The following is a 20,303-nucleotide window of genomic DNA, read 5'->3' as shown; positions in this document are numbered from 1 at the left end:
CAAAGCTTCAGCAGCAGAACAACAACAGTAGCAACAGCTTCAGCAGGAGTAACAACAACAGTAGCAAAGCTTCAGCAGCAGCAACAACAACAGTAGCAACAGCTTCATCAGGAGAAACAACAACAGTAGCAAAAGCTTCAGCAGCAGCAACAACAACAGTAGCAACAGCTTCAGCAGGAGTAACAACAACAGTAGCATAAGCTTCAGCAGCAGTAACAACAACAGTAGCAACAGCTTCAGCAGGAGTAACAACAACAGTAGCAACAGCTTCAGCAGCAGCAGCAACAACAGTAGCAACAGCTTCAGCAGCAGTAACAACAACAGTAGCAACAGCTTCAGCAGGAGTAATAACAACAGTAGCAACAGCTTCAGCAGCAGCAACAACAACAGTAGCAACAGCTTCAGCAGGAGTAACAACAACAGTAGCAAAAGCTTCAGCAGCAGCAACAACAACAGTAGCAACAGCTTCAGCAGGAGTAACAACAACAGTAGCATAAGCTTCAGCAGCAGCAACAACAGAGCAACAGCTTCAGCAGGAGTAACAACAACAGTAGCATAAGCTTCAGCAGGGAGTAATAAAACAGTAGCAACAGCTTCAGCAGCAGAACAAACAGTAGCAAAGCTTCAGCAGCAGTAAACAACAGTAGCAACAGCTTCAGCAGGAGTAACAACAACAGTAGCATAAGCTTCAGCAGGAGCAACAACAGTAGCAACAGCTTCAGCAGCAGCAACAACAACAGTAGCAACAGCTTCAGCAGGAGTAACAACAACAGTAGCAACAGCTTCAGCAGGAGTAACAACAACAGTAGCAACAGCTTCAGCAGCAGCAGCAACAACAATAGCAACAGCTTCAGCAGGAGTAACAACAACAGTAGCAACAGCTTCAGCAGGAGTAACAACAACAGTAGCAACAGCTTCAGCAGCAGACAACAAACAGTAGCAACAGCTTCAGTAGAGTAATACAACAAAACAGTAGTCAGCTTCAGCAGAGTGCAACAACTTTGCAACATTTCAGGCAGTAAACATAAATAGAACAGCTTGAGTTAGTTAACAAAACTGTTTTATGGATATCTTTACGCTAGGCATGCTCAGTGTTGCATTAGCCTTGTTAATGTAGTTGGATAAAGATACACCTGCTTTAAGTAGTGGTCCAAGTTACCTTTGGTCTTAATTCACAAATTTCTCATTTTGACTTAGAGATTATTGTGACTTTTAACTGGGTAATCTTAAAATTTAAAAAATGTGACAGACAACAAATACAACACTAAAAATGTATCCAGGCAGTAAACTTTCTTGAAGCAGCTTAGAAAAAAATCTTTTTAGCTTTTTTGCCTTGCAAATTTGTTTGAAGTGAAAATTTATAACTTCTTAAGTAGTTGAAATGGGTTTTTAATTGATTCATAATGCTAAACACATGTTTGTATACTGGAAGAGAATATTTTTGTTGTTGAATAGCCTGGGTCAAATAAATGATTCAGTTGTACATGGTACTGTTCAGCATTATCAACTCGTTTTCACACCAGAGTAAAACATAATGTTGCATGTATTGCACATGTATTAGGTAGACGAGTTTCAGTTTGAGTTGTTTGTTTTTTAGATTTATTTCTGTATTGTCTCCTCCGGTATTTGTCCATTTCATGACTCAAACTTTAGCTTCCCAGTTTTAATTTCTTGTTTGAATGACTGGTACAAGCTGGTCCTGCAATTTACTTTGGTTGCTACTTTAGTCTTTTGAGCAGTGAATTTAAAGTAATTACTATATAACATTTCAAATGTTGGCCTTCCATGGCAGAGTGGTGTAGGACACTGACTAATGTTGGCCTTCCATGGCAGAGTGGTGTAGGACACTGACTAATGTTGGCCTTCCATGGCAGAGTGGTGTAGGACTCTGACTAATGTTGGCCTTCCATGGCAGAGTGGTGTAGGACACTGACTGAATCACTGGCCCCTCACTGCTGTGCGTTCGAAACCATATTTTTTTGTGAGAAAGCTATCCAGCTGGTATATGGAAGGTCCGTGCCTGCCTGTGATGTGCCTGGATGCAGCACAAATAAAGGAACTTTTTCTTAAAGATTAGACAGAATTGGTTACTTTCCTAGAATAGGTCTGTTTTTGAAAAATCTTTTTGAAGCATGATTAAGCACTGTGTGACTTTTAACTCTTGATTCTTCAGAATACTTTGTGGTTGTTTGTGAGACATTGTGTCTGTTGACTGCCCAGCAGTAACCACTTATCTGCAAAATGGTTTTCAATGTTTAATTGATTTGACAAAAATTCTAAATGTACATATAATCATGTCTACATCCTAAAATGTCAATGTTTATTTCCTATTGTAAACTTGCCACCCATTGGTTCATAACTTTGTTACCAAATGTTTTTGTAATTTATTTTCACTTGAGCCTGCTGCATGTTGAAAGACATTAGATAACATTTACTATTAAATTAAGGTAACAGCTTACCATGAAATAAAAAAATCATACTGATGTAGATTAACTACTATGAAATAATTAATTCATGAAGGACTACCTTTTTGTAGGTTTTGTGGTTCTACACAGCCCAATGAAGTCCCAATAAAATAGACCTTTTGGTGAAAATTATAGAATTTGTGCCAATGAAATTAAATGATCTTACAATACTAGACGCAGCTTTGATCAGGTATTAAATGTTTTGTATAGGGAGGCACAGGTCAGCAGAAGTAAGTCAGTGGCTGGTATCCTGTTGAACCCAACGGGTGTGCTATAGAGAGGCACAGGTCAGCAGAAGTAAGTCAACAGCTGGTGTCCTGTTGGACCTGAAGGGTGTGCTATAGGAGGGCACATCTGTTGACAGAAGTAAGTCAACAGTTGGTGTCCTGTTGGACCTGAAGGGTATGCTATAGGAGGGCACACCTGTCGACAGAAGTAAGTCAACAGCTGATGTCCTGTTGGAAGCCGTAGGATTTGTTATAGAGGTGCAAAGGTGTCAACAGAAGTAAGTCAATGGCTGGTGTCCTGTTGGAAGCTGAAGGGTGTGTTATAGAGGAGCACAGCTGTCAGCAGAAATATGTCAATAGCTAATGTCCTGTTGGAAGCTGAAGGGTGTGCTATGGAGGGGCACAGCTGTCAGAAGAAGTAAGTCAATGGCTATGTCCTGTTAGAAGTCATAGGATGTGCTATAGAGGGGCAAAGCTGTCAGCAGAAGTAAGTCAACAGCTGGTGTCCTGTTGAAAGCTGAAGGGTGTGCTATACAGGGGCAAAGCTGTCAACAGAAGTAAGTCATTGGCTGGTGTCCTGTTGAAAGCTGAAGGGTGTGCTATAGAGGGGCACAGGTGTCAGCAGAAGTAAGTCAACAGCTGGTGTCCTGTTGAAAGCTGAAGGGTGTTCTATAGAGGGGCTCAGCTGTCAACAGAAGTAAGTCAATGGCTGGTGTTCTGTTGGAAGCTGAAGGGTGTGCTATAGAATAGCATAGGTTTCAGCAGAAGTAAGTCAACAGCTGGTGTCCTGTTGGAAGCTGAAGGGTGTGCTTTAGAGGGGTACAGCTGTCAACAGAAGTAAGTCAACAGCTGGTGCCCTGTTGGAAGCTGAAGGGTGTGCTATAGAGGGGCACATGTGTCAACAGAAGTAAATCAATATCTGGTGTCCTGTTGGAAGCTTAAGGGTGTTTTATAGAATGGCATAGGTTTCAGCAGAAGTAAGTCAACAGTTGGTGTCCTGTTGGAAGCTAAAGGTGTGCTTTAGAGGGTCATGGTATTTTAACATTATCATGTTAATGTCATTATTGAGAAAAGGGGAATCGGGTAGTGAATTAAACCATTATCCGTGAAAAAATAGTTGTACTACTTTTGAATCATATTGACTATTTTACCATGAAGTAAACCCCGAATTACCAATAAAGACATAATCGACTTTTCTGATAATGTTTTTGTTATGGTTTTCTATTTATACACTTTGTGTGTATTAATAATTTTTTTTTAACAAGTGACTGTTACACATAACATTTAATTGTGTGTAGCATAAGTAATATAGTTTATATAGTAAGTCAAGTTTGATTTTCAACATTTAAAGTTTTACGTATGTAAAAAATGTTTAAGTGACAGATGCACATTGCATATATTTAAGTCTGTCTTAGTAATCAAACTACATACATCTTCTTACAATTACATTATTTAAAGAATCTGCGAAACTATGCATAATTGCTTGCTTATGTAGCTTGCCAGACATGTTGGGAAAAAGAAGAAGGGAAAAAACTTAACTGTACATTTTGAATGAGATTTTAAATTGTTTACCTTTTCAAAATTATGATTGATTGAAGAAAGTTTTGTTCTGATTGATGTGAAGTTCTGTTAAATTTCACAGCTTTATAGATCAGTTCTCATCACATTGGCATGTTTGAATACAGCAGATTGAATACAAGTTGTTCAGTTTGCTAAATGATCTACTTGTTGTGGAGAGGTACCCACTTCCCTTAAAATCTGTAAACTGCTGGCAATATTTCATATGTTCCTTCTCTTTATTGTATAAGAGCTTTATTCACATGAGGAAATTTCATTATTAGAAATCTGATTGCTGGATTAAAAGTTTGTAAAAGCTGGAATATTTCATAATGATTAGATAGAATTCTTTTATAGTTAAGATCAATTGGACTCTCAGAAGCTGGTATGGTTTTCTTTTTCAAATAAGGTCATGAAGTTGTAAACTTAAAATCCATTATTGTTAGTGCATGAAACTTAAACACACTAAGTCTGTTGGTGCATTGTTTGTACATGAAACTTAACCACACCAAGACTGTTGGTGCATACAACTTAAAATCCATCACTGTTGGTGCTTGAAAATTAAACACACCAAGACTTTTGATTCATCAAACTTAAAATCCATCACTGTTGGTGCTTGAAACTTAAACACACCAAGACGTTTGATTCATCAAACTTAAAATCCATCACTGTTGGTGCTTGAAACTTAAACACACCAAGACTTTTGATTCATGAAACTTAAAATCCATCACTGTTGGTGCTTGAAACTTAAACACACCAAGACTTTTGATGCATGAGACTTAAACACACCATCACTGTGCATACATGAAACTTAAAATCCATCACTGTTGGTGCTTGAAACTTAAACACACCAAGACTTTTGATTCATGAAACTTAAAATCCATCACTGTTGGTGCTTGAAACTTAAACACACCAAGACTTTTGATGCATGAGACTTAAACACACCATCACTGTGCATACATGAAACTTAAACACACCAGGACTTTTGATGCATGAGACTTAAACACCATCACTGTGCTACATGAAACTTAAACAAACCAGACTTTGATGCATGAGACTTAACACACCATCACGTGATACATGAAACTTAACAACAGACTTGATGCATGAGACTTAAACACACCATCACTGTGCATACATGAAACTTAAACACACCAAGACTTTTGATGCATGAGACTTAAACACACCATCACTGTGCATACATGAAACTTAAACACACCAGGACTTTTGATGCATGAGACTTAAACACACCATCACTGTGCATACATGAAACTTAAACACACCAGGACTTTTGATGCATGAGACTTAAACACACCATCACTGTGCATACATGAAACTTAAACACACAGGACTTTTGATGCATGAGACTTAAACACACCATCACTGTGCATACATGAAACTTAAACACACCAGGACTTTTGATGCATGAGACTTAAACACACCATCACTGTGCATACATGAAACTTAAACACAGCATCAATGTGAGTGCACAGTTTGTGCAAGTAGGCATATGTTTGATTAATTTCAGATAAAGCAGTCTTTAATAGCAGTGACTTTTAAAAGAGTCTTGCAAAGTAGGCTGTTCTCATAAAAAACTTAGTGGTTGAGTCAAATTGAATTTGCCTTGATAGCCTAGTGGTAGAGCATCCGCTTTGAGTGCGGGAAATTGTGGGTTCGGCGTGAAAAAAATGGTACCAGTAGCTCCCTTGCTTGGCCCTCAGCATTAAAAGGGAATCTGGCTTCTCTTCTCCCATACCCTCGTGGCGATGGATTCCATCAGGAATGAGGTGTCAAGAGTGATAAATATAAGTTGTACAACTTGCTTCACAATTGACCTAAAATAAATTAGTATAAACTAATAAAATACTATGAAACTGAAAGTTAAAAATGCTTTGAAAATTTCCATGTTTTTTCTTACTTTGTAACATCATTCAGGTGAGATTCTAGAGAACTTTGGTCATTAAAGGAAGCAGTTTATTTAACACCATCAACCACGTAGCTTAATGCAGATCACCTCCTTACAAGCATTTCACCTTTCTGCCTTTTTGCACAGTGACAGGTTGCACAGTGACAGGGTCAATGGGTATTATAAGTATCATTACAAAAGCATTAATTATATAAACATTTGAAATTTAAAAAAAATAAACATGCTTAATAAACTGTGTTACATTTTAATAATTGGTATATCTCTTCTAAATAACACCAGAGTTGTTCTTGTATTTGGTATAAAAGTTGTTTTCCTTTCTGAAGTGCATTATCTAACACACATAATATAACTGTTATAATTGTCTCAGCATAAAACACGGCAATAAACAACTGTTTTAGTAGAATGGTTCCATTATGATTGCTGTGTGGAGAGAATGTTCCAGTCATAATAGACTTCATTGTGGCTTGTTTATTGTAAATTCTCTTTTAATCATTCAGAAAAAGTAATTAATAGAGATAAAAGGATTATTTAAAGCTTTCTATGTTGTTATATAGATTAATTCTGTTGGATCAGCTGAACATAGTTAGTGTTGTTTTTTTTCTGCTTGAAGTCTAATTGCTTTTGGAAAATTTGCTGTATTTTAGTAGTAAATAACTGTATCGGTGAATTAATGTAGCACCAGAATTAAAGTGAGGATTAACTGATATACTTTATAGTTTTCTACCACATCTCCTTAGCTATGTCTTCCTTATGTAGTGCCTGCCTGCCTGCCAGTGGAGTCTTCCTTATGTAGTGCCTGCCTGCCTGCCTCCACTGGGCTGATTTACACCAAACTTAACAAGAGTGATAATTTGCCAAGTCTGGTTATGTATATCGTCAGCATTTATTGGTTCAGTGATAATAAGTAGAGTTACTGCCCTTGATTCATTAGATTGTATTATGTTTTGGCCATATTCTCTTATATCATTGAAGAGATTTCCACCAAACCTTACAGAAGTTATAAGCGCCAAGCATAGTTATACATATCATCGGCATGTTCCTATTCAGTGATTTTCAGAGTTATGGCCCTTGTTTTGTTGTATCTTACCTTCTTCGCTCCAATACCACCATTGGAGGAATTACAGTACAGCAGACTTCCAAAAGTGATCATTGCCAAGCCTGTGCCAGTGATTTTCAGTGGAGTGATGGCCCTTGGTTTGTCAACGTTTATGCTGTTTGAGCCACTTGTCTAATATAATGAGGTGGATATCCACAAAACCTTAGAGGAGTAGTAAGTTCCAACTCCCAGTTCAGTGATTTTCAGGGGAGTTATTGACTTTCGTTTGTCAAATTTTGTGATATTTTGGCAACTTCTGTTACACCATTGGGCAGATTTCCACCAAACTGTATAGTTATCACTGCCAAGCCCAGTAATAGAGCATTTTCTGGTTAGTGATTTTCAGCAGAGTTATGACCCTTGAATTGTCATGTTTTAGAGTGTTTACACTACTTGCTCTATGCAATTAGGATGAATTTCACTAAACTACAGGAGTGATTAGTGTGAAGGTGGCCGAGTGGTTAAGATTGCTGAATTTAAATCACTTGCCCCTCATCGATGTGGGTTCGAGCCTCACTCGGGGCATTGAATTCTTCATGTTAGGAAGCCATCCAGCTGGCTTATTGAAGGTCGGTGGTTATACCCAGGTGCCCGTTTGTGATGAAATAATGTATGGAGGATCACCTGGGTCTTCCTTTACCATCAAAGCTGGAAAGTCGCCAAATGACCTATAATTGTGTCTGTGGGACATTAAACCCAACAATATAAATTAGTGTGTTCATAAGCATAAATGTGTATATTATGGTCACATTTTGATTAAATGATTTTCAGCAAAGTCATTACCCTTGATTTGTCAAATCTTTGATCTGTGCTACCAGTTACTACTTCTATACCACTAGATATAATTGCACCAAAGTTCTGCCAACCCTAGTTGGAAAGTTATAGTTCAGTGATCTCTTGTTTTAAGTTGATATTAATTTTGTGAATCTGACTGGTCTGAGTTAATTTCTTTTGAGTACATGTATCTTCCTTTATCCCACCTCACTTTCGAACTCTACTTTGAAAAAAATGAAGAAAAGAAAAGAAGGTATATTGCTTTGTTCATAACAGGTCCATCTGTCCATAGCTTGGTAGACCATGTTAACCCTTACCATGCTAAATTTCTATAATGAACTTGTCCATTTAACTTCATACACAATTGACCTTTGATGTTTTTTGGGTCAAGAAGTCAAAAGTCAAAGTGACCATGAAACTAAAGATGTACCTGGAGCACTTTTAGGCTGACAGACATCAGTTTCTTAGGATGCTGGTTTTGAGGTCATTAGATTAAAGATCAAGGTCACAGCAAACAAGTTACTAAAGACTCCATGGCCATCATGTTGGGCATGTTTAACAGCTCTTGTTTTTCCAAATGCTTGCACTGCAAGCAGTAAAGAAAGGAAATCTGTTAGCTACCATTGATTGTAAATGATGTCATAGACCTGTTTAATTATTAAAACAAGTAGACAATGATGCTACCTAATAGACTGCCTTTATGAGAATGACTGGTTATAGCCTATTTATGGAGTCTGACCAAGTGCATAAAACATCCATAAAGTTTAATGAGACTCTCTGATTGTTCGCATTTCAGGTTGCATAATACTTGCAAAATGCATTGATGTTTTTATACGCCCGTTTGAAAAACAGGACGTATTATGGGAACGTCCCTGGTGGGTGGCGTCCACAAACTTTGTCCGGAGCATATCTTCTTCATGCATGGAGGGATTTTGATGTAACCCAGTCGAAATTGACAGTTTGCTAGCATGGTAATTCATGGTTTACCATGGTAGTTCATGGTCATGGGACAGTGGTTTACCATGGCTGTTGTAATTGGCACCACAGTCATAAAACATGGTATCAGACCATGGTCAAAAACCATGGTTGACCATGGTTGTGGACCACAATCAACCATGGTCATAAAATTGCTAAGATGACAACAAATTATAGTCAGACTATGAAAGTTTACCTTTGAATCTGTCTGTAAATGCAGGAAAACTGTTCTATAACTAGGAAAACTTTTTGAGCCAAAATGCATTCAGGCGTCTTTCGTGCATTGTAAAACTTGGTAAGTGTGAAAATTGCTAGCATGACCATGGTAGTCCATTGTCAACCGTGGTTGATAAAAGTTGACCACTGTAGACCATGGCCAAACTGTTGATCTTCTTCCCTGACCATGGCCAATCTTATCTCACCATGGTTGCCCATAACCTACCGTGCTCCTGACCATGTTTTCACCATGGTATTTGATGGTTGACCACATTAAAACATGGTCAGCCATCAAAAACCGTGGTGACCATGGTCAACCATGATCATTTTTTCGTCTGGGAACTCGGCACAATTGTTCACCATCATAAGACAGAGGGTCAAGCACTTAGAGGTCAAAGGTCAAATTCAAGAATGACTTTGTCCGGAGCATATCTTCTTTATGCGTGGAGGGATTTTGATGTAACTTGACACTATTGTTCACCATCATGAGTCAGAGTGTCATGTGCAAGAACCAGGTCCCTAGGTCTAAGGTCAAGGTCACACTTAGAGATCAAAGGTCGATACTTTGTCTGTAGAATTTCTTCTTCATGCATGTAGGGATTTTGATGTAACTTGGCACAAATGTTCACCATCATGAGTCGGAGTATCATGCGCACTGTCTTTAACGAAGTTATATTTGGTAGTACCCACCAACGGGAATGGATTGAAACTTAACACACTAGTTCACTATGATGATCTGACATGCAGTGCATAGCTTTCATATCTCTTCTTTGCATTTTAACAAAGTCATGCCCCTTTTTAGCTCACCTGAGCAAATGCTCAGGTAAGTTATTGTAATTGCTCGATGTCCGGCGTCTGTCTGTATGTCGTCTGTCAACATTTAGCTTGTGTATGCGATAGAGGCTGTATTTTTCAACTGATCTTCATGAAATTTTGTCAGAATGATTACCTTGATGAATTTTAGGCCGAGTTTGAAAATGGGTCATCTGGGGTCAATAAATTAGGTCACTAGGTCAAATCAAAGAAAATCCTTGTGTTTGCGATAGAGGCTGTATTTTTCAACTGATCTGCATGAATTATGGTAAGAATGATTGCCTTGATGAAATCTAGGCCAGTTAAGAATATGGGTCATCTGGGGTCAAAAAATAGGTCACTAGGTCAAATCAAAGAAAAACCTTGTGTATGCAATAGGGGCTGCATTTTACACCGGATCTTCATGAAATTTGATCAGAATGTTTGTCTGGATGAAATCTTGGTCGAATTTGAATATGGGTCATCTATGGTCTAAAACTAGGTCACTGGGTCAAATTAAAGGAAAACCTTGTGTACGCATTTTACACTGGATATATATAAAATTTAGTCAAAAGGATTGCCTTAATGAAATCTAGGAAAAATTAGAATATCGGTCATCTGTGGTTAAAAACTAGGTCACTAGGTGAAATCAAAGAAAAACCTTGTGTATGCGATGGCGACTGTATTTTTCAATTGATCTTCATGAAATTTGGTCAGAATGATAGCCTTGATGAAATTAAGTCCAAGATCGAAAATGGGTTATCTGGGATCAAAAATTAGGCCGCTAGGACAAATCAAAGAAAAACGTTTTGTATGCAGTAGAGGCTGTATTCATGAAATTTTGTCAGAATAGATTGCCTTGATCAAATCTAGGTCAAGTTTGAATGTAGGTTACCTTGGCTTAAAAACTGGGTCACTAGGTCAAATTGAAGAAAATACTTGTTTACACTTCAAGAGACCACATTTTTGGTCCAATCTAAATGAAAATTGGTCAGAATATTTGGTTCCATGAAATTACTATGTCAAACATGTTTACACTGTTATGATGTGTTTCTCAGGTGAGCGACTTAGAAAATGTTTTGTAAAGTTTTTGAATATAAGCTGGTACCTTAGTACCCACTAATGAGAATGGATTGAAACTTCACGCAGTTTTCCAGTGTGATGAGCTAATGTGGTACTGGTTCCATAGCTGTGTTTTGCATTTTAACAATATTATAATTAATTAATAATTTATAATTAATATTGGGGCCTCTGTGGCCGAGTGGTTAAGGTCGCTGACTTCAAATCACTTGCCCCTCATCGATGTGGGTTCGAGCCTCACTCGGGCGTTGAATTCTTCATGTGAGGAAGCCATCCAGCTGGCTTACGGAAGGTCGGTGGTTCTACCCAGGTGCCCGCTCGTGATGAAATTATGCACGGAGGGGCACCTGGGGTCTTCCTCCACCATCAAAGCTGGAAAGTCGCCATATGACCTATAATTGTGTCGGTGCGACGTTAAACCCAACAAAATAAATAAATAAATAAATAAATAAATAAATAAATATAATTAATATTTGGACATTTAATTGACAAGGCTGTTTAACAGTCGAACATTACTGTCCTTAGCTCTAATGTTTGATACACTATCTAATTTCTCATGACTCTGCAAAATGTTAGCAAAACTTATAGTTATGAATATAAAATTATGGTAATAAACCATTGAACAAAATTGTGAGTAAATGACTTGAAATTTCTTATACTCAGAAAAATTTGTGAATAAAAAAAAAAGAAGAAAAGAAAAATTCCCCCTGTTGTTCAGCATACATATTTTAGAGAAGACGTTGGCCTGTCATGCTTGAAGCCATTTATGCTGTGCACATGTAAACAAATAAATTCCTTTTCTATTTTCAGCAATATCAAAAGAAGACACCATACATGAAAGTGACCAAGAGGTAAGTTCCCTGGTTTATGTAAGTTTTCATGTTCCAATATAAGTGTTGGCACTTTTCACATGATTACAATACTGTTAGGAGTGGGCTTTTGTCTTTCTTAGTTAATCAGGCTAGTGCATTCTGAATTTTTCATAGCACTTTTCCATCTGTTCATCGTTCATAAAAATATAAACACAAGAAAATAGAGCTATCCTTTGTTCAATTTTAATGGAATAGTTTCTAGCTCAACTGTTCGAAGAAAAGGTAGAGCTATTGGGCTCAACAGTGCATCAGTTCGATATTGGGTCATCTGGGTTCAAAAACTAGGTCACCAGGTCAAATCGAAGAAAAAGCTTGTTAACTCTATAGAGGTCACAATTTTGGCCCCATCTTAATGAACAATGATCAGAATGATACCCTCAATAAAATCTTGGAAGAGTTCGATATTGGGTCATCTGGGATCAAAAACTAGGTCACCAGGTCAAATCAAAGGAAAAGCATGTTAACACTGTAGAGGCCACATTTATGACTGTATCTTCATGAAACTTGGTCAGAATGTTAATTCAGATGATCTCAAGATCCAGTTTGAAATTGGGTCATGTAGGATAAAAAACTAGATCACTGGGTCAAATCAAAGGATAAGCTAATTAACACTGTAGAGGCCACATTTATGACCATATCTTAATGCAACTTGATCAGAATGTTAATCTTGATGATCTATAGGTCCAGTTCAAATCTGGGCCAGGTTGGGTCAAAAATTAGGTCACTAGATCAAATCAAAGGAAAAGTTTATTAACACTCTAGAGGCCACATTTATGACTATATCTTCATGAAACTTAGAATGTTAATCTTGATGATCTTTAGGTCAAGTTTGAATCTGGGTCATGTGAGGTCAAAAACTAGGTCAACGGGTCAAATTGAAGGAAAAGCTTGTTAACACTTTAGAGGCCACATTTATACAATTTTGGCCAAATCTTAATGAAACTTGGTCAGAATGTTGCCCTCTTTAAAATCTTGGATGAGATCAATATTGGGTCATCAAGGGTTAAAACTAGGTCACCAGGTCAAATAAAAGAAAAAAGCTTGTAAACTCTATAGAGGTCACAATTTTGGCCCAATCTTAATGAAGCTTAGTCAGAATGTTACTCTCAATAAAATCTTGGACGAGTTCCATATTGGATCATCTGGGGTCAGAAACTAGGTCACCAGGTCAAATCAAAGGAAAAGCTTGTTAACCCTTAGCCTGCTGGCGGCAGATGATTGTGCCTTTGTGACCAGTGCAGACCAAGATCAGCCTGCACATCCGTGCAGTCTGATCATGGTCTGCACTGTTCGCTATTCAGTCAGTAAATTTTCAGTAAACACCCCTCGAATAATAAATGGTATTGCCCAAATTGAATGATGGACCAGTCCATTATAGAAATATAGCACGGTAAGGGTTAACACTGTAGAGGCCACATTTATGTCTATATCTTCATGAAACTTGGTCAGAGTGTTAACCTTGATGATCTTTATGTCATGTTCGAATCTGGGTCATGTGGGGTCAAAAACTAGGTCACTGGGTCAAATCAAAGGTAAAGCTAGTTAACACTTTAGAGGCCTCATTTATGAACATATCTTAAGGAAACTTGGTCAGAATGTTAATCTTGATGATCTTTATGTCAGTAGGTCAGGTGAGTGATACAGGGCCTTCATGGCTCTCTTGTTATTATAAAAAGGTTGGCACAGTAGGTTGTGGGGGAGGGGGGTGGGGAGGCATCCGTGTCCTAGGGACACTATTCTAGTTTTTGTCTATCTCCAAATACATGTCTTTGTGATATGGCTGAATGTTGCCTATCATTTCACCTCTCTATTAAATTGAATTGGTGTGTGGAGACTCTGGGAATGTTTTTGACATTTGACTGTACTTTTCTGCATACAGAGCGCAGATGAACTACTGACCAATGGAGAGTCGACAAAGACAGGATCATTATCCCCACCAGACTTAGCTCTACAGAGATGTTCTCATAATGGTGATAATGTTCTACAAAATCACTCCTATAATAAACATATAGGGGGCTATCATACACTAGGAAGACAGGGTACATATACTGGAATTCCAGAGACATTTTTGTCAAGTTTCACAGGTAAGATTTTTTAACTCCACTACTTTCATGCATTTTACTCATCTTAGCTGCTGATCTGTCGCATTTTTCTGTAGTTTATAGAAGTGGATGGTTGTCTTCAAGATTGACATACAAGATTGACAGAGGACAGCTAGCCATCAACTGCTTTATTCCCCACCATTTACCCCAAAGTTCTGTAGTTCCTTGAGATCTTAGTTACACAGTTTCTCTTGAAATATAGAGAAAAAAACTGTTTTCACATTTTGAATATCATACATTTACTTTTATCTGTTTTAATGAACAAACTTTATAAAACATTCAGTTTGATCTTCCTGGTGTTTGCTGATACTTCCTCAAGGGGCCCTTCCCTTCAGTGAGAACTTCATTTATGTGATATAGCAGGTACTTCTTCCAGTGGTTCTCCCCAGCTTTGATGTGATATAGGAGGTTCTTCCTCTAGGAGTTCTTCCCTTCAGTGATGTGATATAGGAGGTACTTCCTCCAGGGGTTCTTCCCTTCAGTGATGTGATATAGGAGGTACTTTCCCTTCAGTGATGTGATATAGGAGGTACTTCCTCCAGGGGTTATTCCCATCAGTGATGTGATATAGGAGGTACTTCCTCCAGGGGTTCTTCCCATCAGTGATGTGATATAGGAGGTACTTTATCAAAGGGCTCTTCCCTTCAGTGATGTGATATAGGAGGTACTTCCTCCAGGGGTTATTCCCATCAGTGATGTGATATAGGAGGTTCTTCCTCTAGGAGTTCTTCCCTTCAGTGATGTGATATAGGAGGTACTTCCTCCAGGGGTTCTTCCCTTCAGTGATGTGATATAGGAGGTACTTCCTCCAGGGGTTATTCCCATCAGTGATGTGATATAGGAGGTTCTTCCTCCAGGGGTTATTCCCTTCAGTGATGTGATATAGGAGGTTCTTCCTCTAGGAGTTCTTCCCTTCAGTGATGTGATATAGGAGGTTCTTCCTCCAGGGGTTATTCCCTTCAGTGATGTGATATAGGAGGTTCTTCCTCTAGGAGTTCTTCCCTTCAGTGATGTGATATAGGAGGTACTTCCTCCAGGGGTTATTCCCATCAGTGATGTGATATAGGAGGTACTTCCTCCAGGGGTTCTTCCCTTCAGTGATGTGATATAGGAGGTACTTCCCCTAGGGGTTCTTCCCTTCAGTGATGTGATATAGGAGGTACTTCCTCCAGGGGTTCTTCCCTTCAGTGATGTGATATAGGAGGTACTTCCTCCAGGGGTTCTTCCCTTCAGTGATGTGATATAGGAGGTACTTCCTCTAGGGGTTTTTCCCTTCAGTGATGTGATATAGGAGGTACTTCCTCCAGGGGTTATTCCCATCAGTGATGTGATATAGGAGGTACTTCCTCTAGGGGTTCTTCCCTTCAGTGAGGTGATATAGGAGGTACTTTCCCTTCAGTGATGTGATATAGGAGGTACTTCCTCCAGGAGTTCTTCCCTTCAGGGATGTGATATAGGAGGTACTTCCTCCAGGGGTTCTTCCCTTCAGTGATGTGATATAGGAGGTACTTTCCCTTCAGTGATGTGATATAGGAGGTTCTTCCTCTAGGAGTTCTTCCCTTCAGTGATGTGATATAGGAGGTTCTTCCTCCAGGGGTTATTCCCTTCAGTGATGTGATATAGGAGGTTCTTCCTCTAGGAGTTCTTCCCTTCAGTGATGTGATATAGGAGGTACTTCCTCCAGGGGTTATTCCCATCAGTGATGTGATATAGGAGGTACTTCCTCCAGGGGTTATTCCCATCAGTGATGTGATATAGGAGGTACTTCCTCTAGGGGTTCTTCCCTTCAGTGATGTGATATAGGAGGTACTTCCTCCAGGGGTTCTTCCCTTCAGTGATGTGATATAGGAGGTACTTCCTCCAGGGGTTCTTCCCTTCAGTGATGTGATATAGGAGGTACTTCCTCTAGGGGTTCTTCCCTTCAGTGATGTGATATAGGAGGTACTTCCTCCAGGGGTTCTTCCCATCAGTGATGTGATATAGGAGGTACTTCATCAAGGGGTTCTTCCCTTCAGTGATGTGATATAGGAGGTACTTTATCAAAGGGTTCTTCCCTTCAGTGATGTGATATAGGAGGTACTTCCTCCAGGGGTTCTCCTCTTCAGGGATGTGATATAAGAGGTACTTCATCAAGGGGTTCTTCCCATCAGTGATGTGATATAGGAGGTACTTCCTCAAGGGGTTCTCCTCTTCAGGGATGTGATATAGGAGGTACTTCATCAAGGGGTTCTCCTCTTCAGTGAGAACTTCAGTGATGTGATATAGGAGGTACTTCCTCCAGGGTTTCTTCCCATCAGTGATGTGATATAGGAGGTACTTCCTCAAGGGGTTCTCCTCTTCAGGGATGTGATATAGGAGGTACTTCCTCAAGGGGTTCTCCTCTTCAGGGATGTGATATAGGAGGTACTTCATCAAGGGGTTCTCCTCTTCAGTGAGAACTTCAGTGATGTGATATAGGAGGTACTTCCTCCAGGGGTTCTTCCCATCAGTGATGTGATATAGGAGGTACTTCCTCAAGGGGTTCTCCTCTTCAGGGATGTGATATAGGAGGTACTTCCTCAAGGGGTTCTCCTCTTCAGGGATGTGATATAGGAGGTACTTCATCAAGGGGTTCTCCTCTTCAGTGAGAACTTCAGTGATGTGATATAGGAGGTACTTCATCAAGGGGTTCTTCCCTTCAGTGATGTGATATAGGAGGTACTTCCTCCAGGGGTTATTCCCATCAGTGATGTGATATAGGAGGTACTTCCTCCAGGGGTTATTCCCATCAGTGATGTGATATAGGAGGTACTTCCTCTAGGGGTTCTTCCCTTCAGTGATGTGATATAGGAGGTACTTCCTCCAGGGGTTCTTCCCTTCAGTGATGTGATATAGGAGGTACTTCCTCCAGGGGTTCTTCCCTTCAGTGATGTGATATAGGAGGTACTTCCTCTAGGGGTTCTTCCCTTCAGTGATGTGATATAGGAGGTACTTCCTCCAGGGGTTCTTCCCATCAGTGATGTGATATAGGAGGTACTTCATCAAGGGGTTCTTCCCTTCAGTGATGTGATATAGGAGGTACTTTATCAAAGGGTTCTTCCCTTCAGTGATGTGATATAGGAGGTACTTCCTCCAGGGGTTCTCCTCTTCAGGGATGTGATATAAGAGGTACTTCATCAAGGGGTTCTTCCCATCAGTGATGTGATATAGGAGGTACTTCCTCAAGGGGTTCTCCTCTTCAGGGATGTGATATAGGAGGTACTTCATCAAGGGGTTCTCCTCTTCAGTGAGAACTTCAGTGATGTGATATAGGAGGTACTTCCTCCAGGGTTTCTTCCCATCAGTGATGTGATATAGGAGGTACTTCCTCGAGGGGTTCTCCTCTTCAGGGATGTGATATAGGAGGTACTTCCTCAAGGGGTTCTCCTCTTCAGGGATGTGATATAGGAGGTACTTCATCAAGGGGTTCTCCTCTTCAGTGAGAACTTCAGTGATGTGATATAGGAGGTACTTCCTCCAGGGGTTCTTCCCATCAGTGATGTGATATAGGAGGTACTTCCTCAAGGGGTTCTCCTCTTCAGGGATGTGATATAGGAGGTACTTCCTCAAGGGGTTCTCCTCTTCAGGGATGTGATATAGGAGGTACTTCATCAAGGGGTTCTCCTCTTCAGTGAGAACTTCAGTGATGTGATATAGGAGGTACTTCATCAAGGGGTTCTTCCCTTCAGTGATGTGATATAGGAGGTACTTCCTCCAGGGGTTCTTCCCATCAGTGATGTGATATAGGAGGTACTTCATCAAGGGGTTCTTCCCTTCAGTGATGTGATATAGGAGGTACTTCCTCAAGGGGTTCTCCTCTTCAGGGATTTGATATAGGAGGTACTTCATCAAGGGGTTCTTCCCATCAGTGATGTGATATAGGAGGTACTTTATCAAAGGGTTCTTCCCTTCAGTGATGTGATATAGGAGGTACTTCCTCCAGGGGTTCTTCCCATCAGTGATGAGATATAGGTGGTTCTTCCTCCAGGAGTTCTTCCCTTCAGGGATGTGATATAGGAGGTACTTCCTCAAGGGGTTCTCCTCTTCAGGGATGTGATATAGGAGGTACTTCATCAAGGGGTTCATCCCTTCAGTGATGTGATATAGTAGGTACTTCCTCCAGGGGTTATTCCCATCAGTGATGTGATATAGGAGGTACTTCCTCTAGGGGTTCTTCCCTTCAGTGATGTGATATATGAGGTACTTTCCCTTCAGTGATGTGATATAGGAGGTACTTCCTCCAGGAGTTCTTCCCTTCAGGGATGTGATATAGGAGGTACTTCCTCCAGGGGTTCTTCCCTTCAGTGATGTAAATAGGAGGTACTTTCCCTTCAGTGATGTGATATAGGAGGTTCTTCCTCTAGGAGTTCTTCCCTTCAGTGATGTGATATAGGAGGTTCTTCCTCCAGGGGTTATTCCCTTCAGTGATGTGATATAGGAGGTTCTTCCTCTAGGAGTTCTTCCCTTCAGTGATGTGATATAGGAGGTACTTCCTCCAGGGGTTATTCCCATCAGTGATGTGATATAGGAGGTACTTCCTCCAGGGGTTCTTCCCTTCAGTGATGTGATATAGGAGGTACTTCCTCTAGGGGTTCTTCCCTTCAGTGATGTGATATAGGAGGTACTTCCTCCAGGGGTTCTTCCCTTCAGTGATGTGATATAGGAGGTACTTCCTCCAGGGGTTCTTCCCTTCAGTGATGTGATATAGGAGGTACTTCCTCTAGGGGTTCTTCCCTTCAGTGATGTGATATAGGAGGTACTTCCTCCAGGGGTTCTTCCCATCAGTGATGTGATATAGGAGGTACTTCATCAGGGGGTTCTTCCCTTCAGTGATGTGATATAGGAGGTACTTTATCAAAGGGTTCTTCCCTTCAGTGATGTGATATAGGAGGTACTTCCTCCAGGGGTTCTCCTCTTCAGTGATGTGATATAGGAGGTACTTCATCAAGGGGTTCTCCTCTTCAGGGATGTGATATAGGAGGTACTTCATCAAGGGGTTCTCCTCTTCAGTGAGAACTTCAGTGATGTGATATAGGAGGTACTTCCTCCAGGGTTTCTTCCCATCAGTGATGTGATATAGGAGGTACTTCCTCAAGGGGTTCTCCTCTTCAGGGATGTGATATAGGAGGTACTTCCTCAAGGGGTTCTCCTCTTCAGGGATGTGATATAGGAGGTACTTCATCAAGGGGTTCTCCTCTTCAGTGAGAACTTCAGTGATGTGATATAGGAGGTACTTCCTCCAGGGGTTCTTCCCATCAGTGATGTGATATAGGAGGTACTTCCTCAAGGGGTTCTCCTCTTCAGGGATGTGATATAGGAGGTACTTCCTCAAGGGGTTCTCCTCTTCAGGGATGTGATATAGGAGGTACTTCATCAAGGGGTTCTCCTCTTCAGTGAGAACTTCAGTGATGTGATATAGGAGGTACTTCATCAAGGGGTTCTTCCCTTCAGTGATGTGATATAGGAGGTACTTCCTCCAGGGGTTCTTCCCATCAGTGATGTGATATAGGAGGTACTTCATCAAGGGGTTCTTCCCTTCAGTGATGTGATATAGGAGGTACTTCCTCAAGGGGTTCTCCTCTTCAGGGATGTGATATAGGAGGTACTTCATCAAGGGGTTCTTCCCATCAGTGATGTGATATAGGAGGTACTTTATCAAAGGGTTCTTCCCTTCAGTGATGTGATATAGGAGGTACTTCCTCCAGGGGTTCTTCCCATCAGTGATGAGATATAGGAGGTTCTTCCTCCAGGAGTTCTTCCCTTCAGGGATGTGATATAGGAGGTACTTCCTCAAGGGGTTCTCCTCTTCAGGGATGTGATATAGGAGGTACTTCATCAAGGGGTTCTTCCCTTCAGTGATGTGATATAGTAGGTACTTCCTCCAGGGGTTCTTCCCTTCAGTGATGTCAAATCAAATATTGTTTAGAGAACAGTTTGAAAATACCCCTGACAGTCCTAACCAAATAATTTCTAGCATGTGCTCATGGTGAGTTGTCAGGATTGTTTAATGTCCATTTTCCATCTGTCAATAATTGTTTGTCTGTCTGTAGCCTGCAGTTTCTTTAAAGAACATTTCCTGCTAAACTATGATGCTAATTTTAACCCAATTTCGTAGGAATGGTCCTTTGATGGTCACTTTTCAGATTCCTTCAAATCTAGGTAATCCATGCAGACTTCTGGTGCAACCAGAAGGAAAAACTAA

At 40.2% G+C, this 20,303-nt stretch overlaps 1 protein-coding gene across 1 annotated transcript in view; it reads left to right on the top strand.

Annotated features, from left to right (window-relative positions):
• The window catches only part of LOC128550701 (cyclin-dependent kinase 14-like), a 103,914-nt gene that overhangs the window by 38,671 nt on the left and 44,940 nt on the right, over window positions 1-20,303 (top strand). Inside the window, exons 3-4 of the mRNA XM_053530269.1 lie at window positions 11,920-11,960; window positions 13,861-14,065. Coding sequence (XP_053386244.1) covers window positions 11,920-11,960; window positions 13,861-14,065 — 246 coding nt within the window. The remainder of the gene's footprint in view (window positions 1-11,919; window positions 11,961-13,860; window positions 14,066-20,303) is intronic.

This window comes from Mercenaria mercenaria, chromosome 18 (genome assembly GCF_021730395.1).
Source record: "Mercenaria mercenaria strain notata chromosome 18, MADL_Memer_1, whole genome shotgun sequence".
NCBI classification, from domain to species: domain Eukaryota; kingdom Metazoa; phylum Mollusca; class Bivalvia; order Venerida; family Veneridae; genus Mercenaria; species Mercenaria mercenaria.
This window is presented reverse-complemented; position numbering and strand designations above follow the sequence as displayed.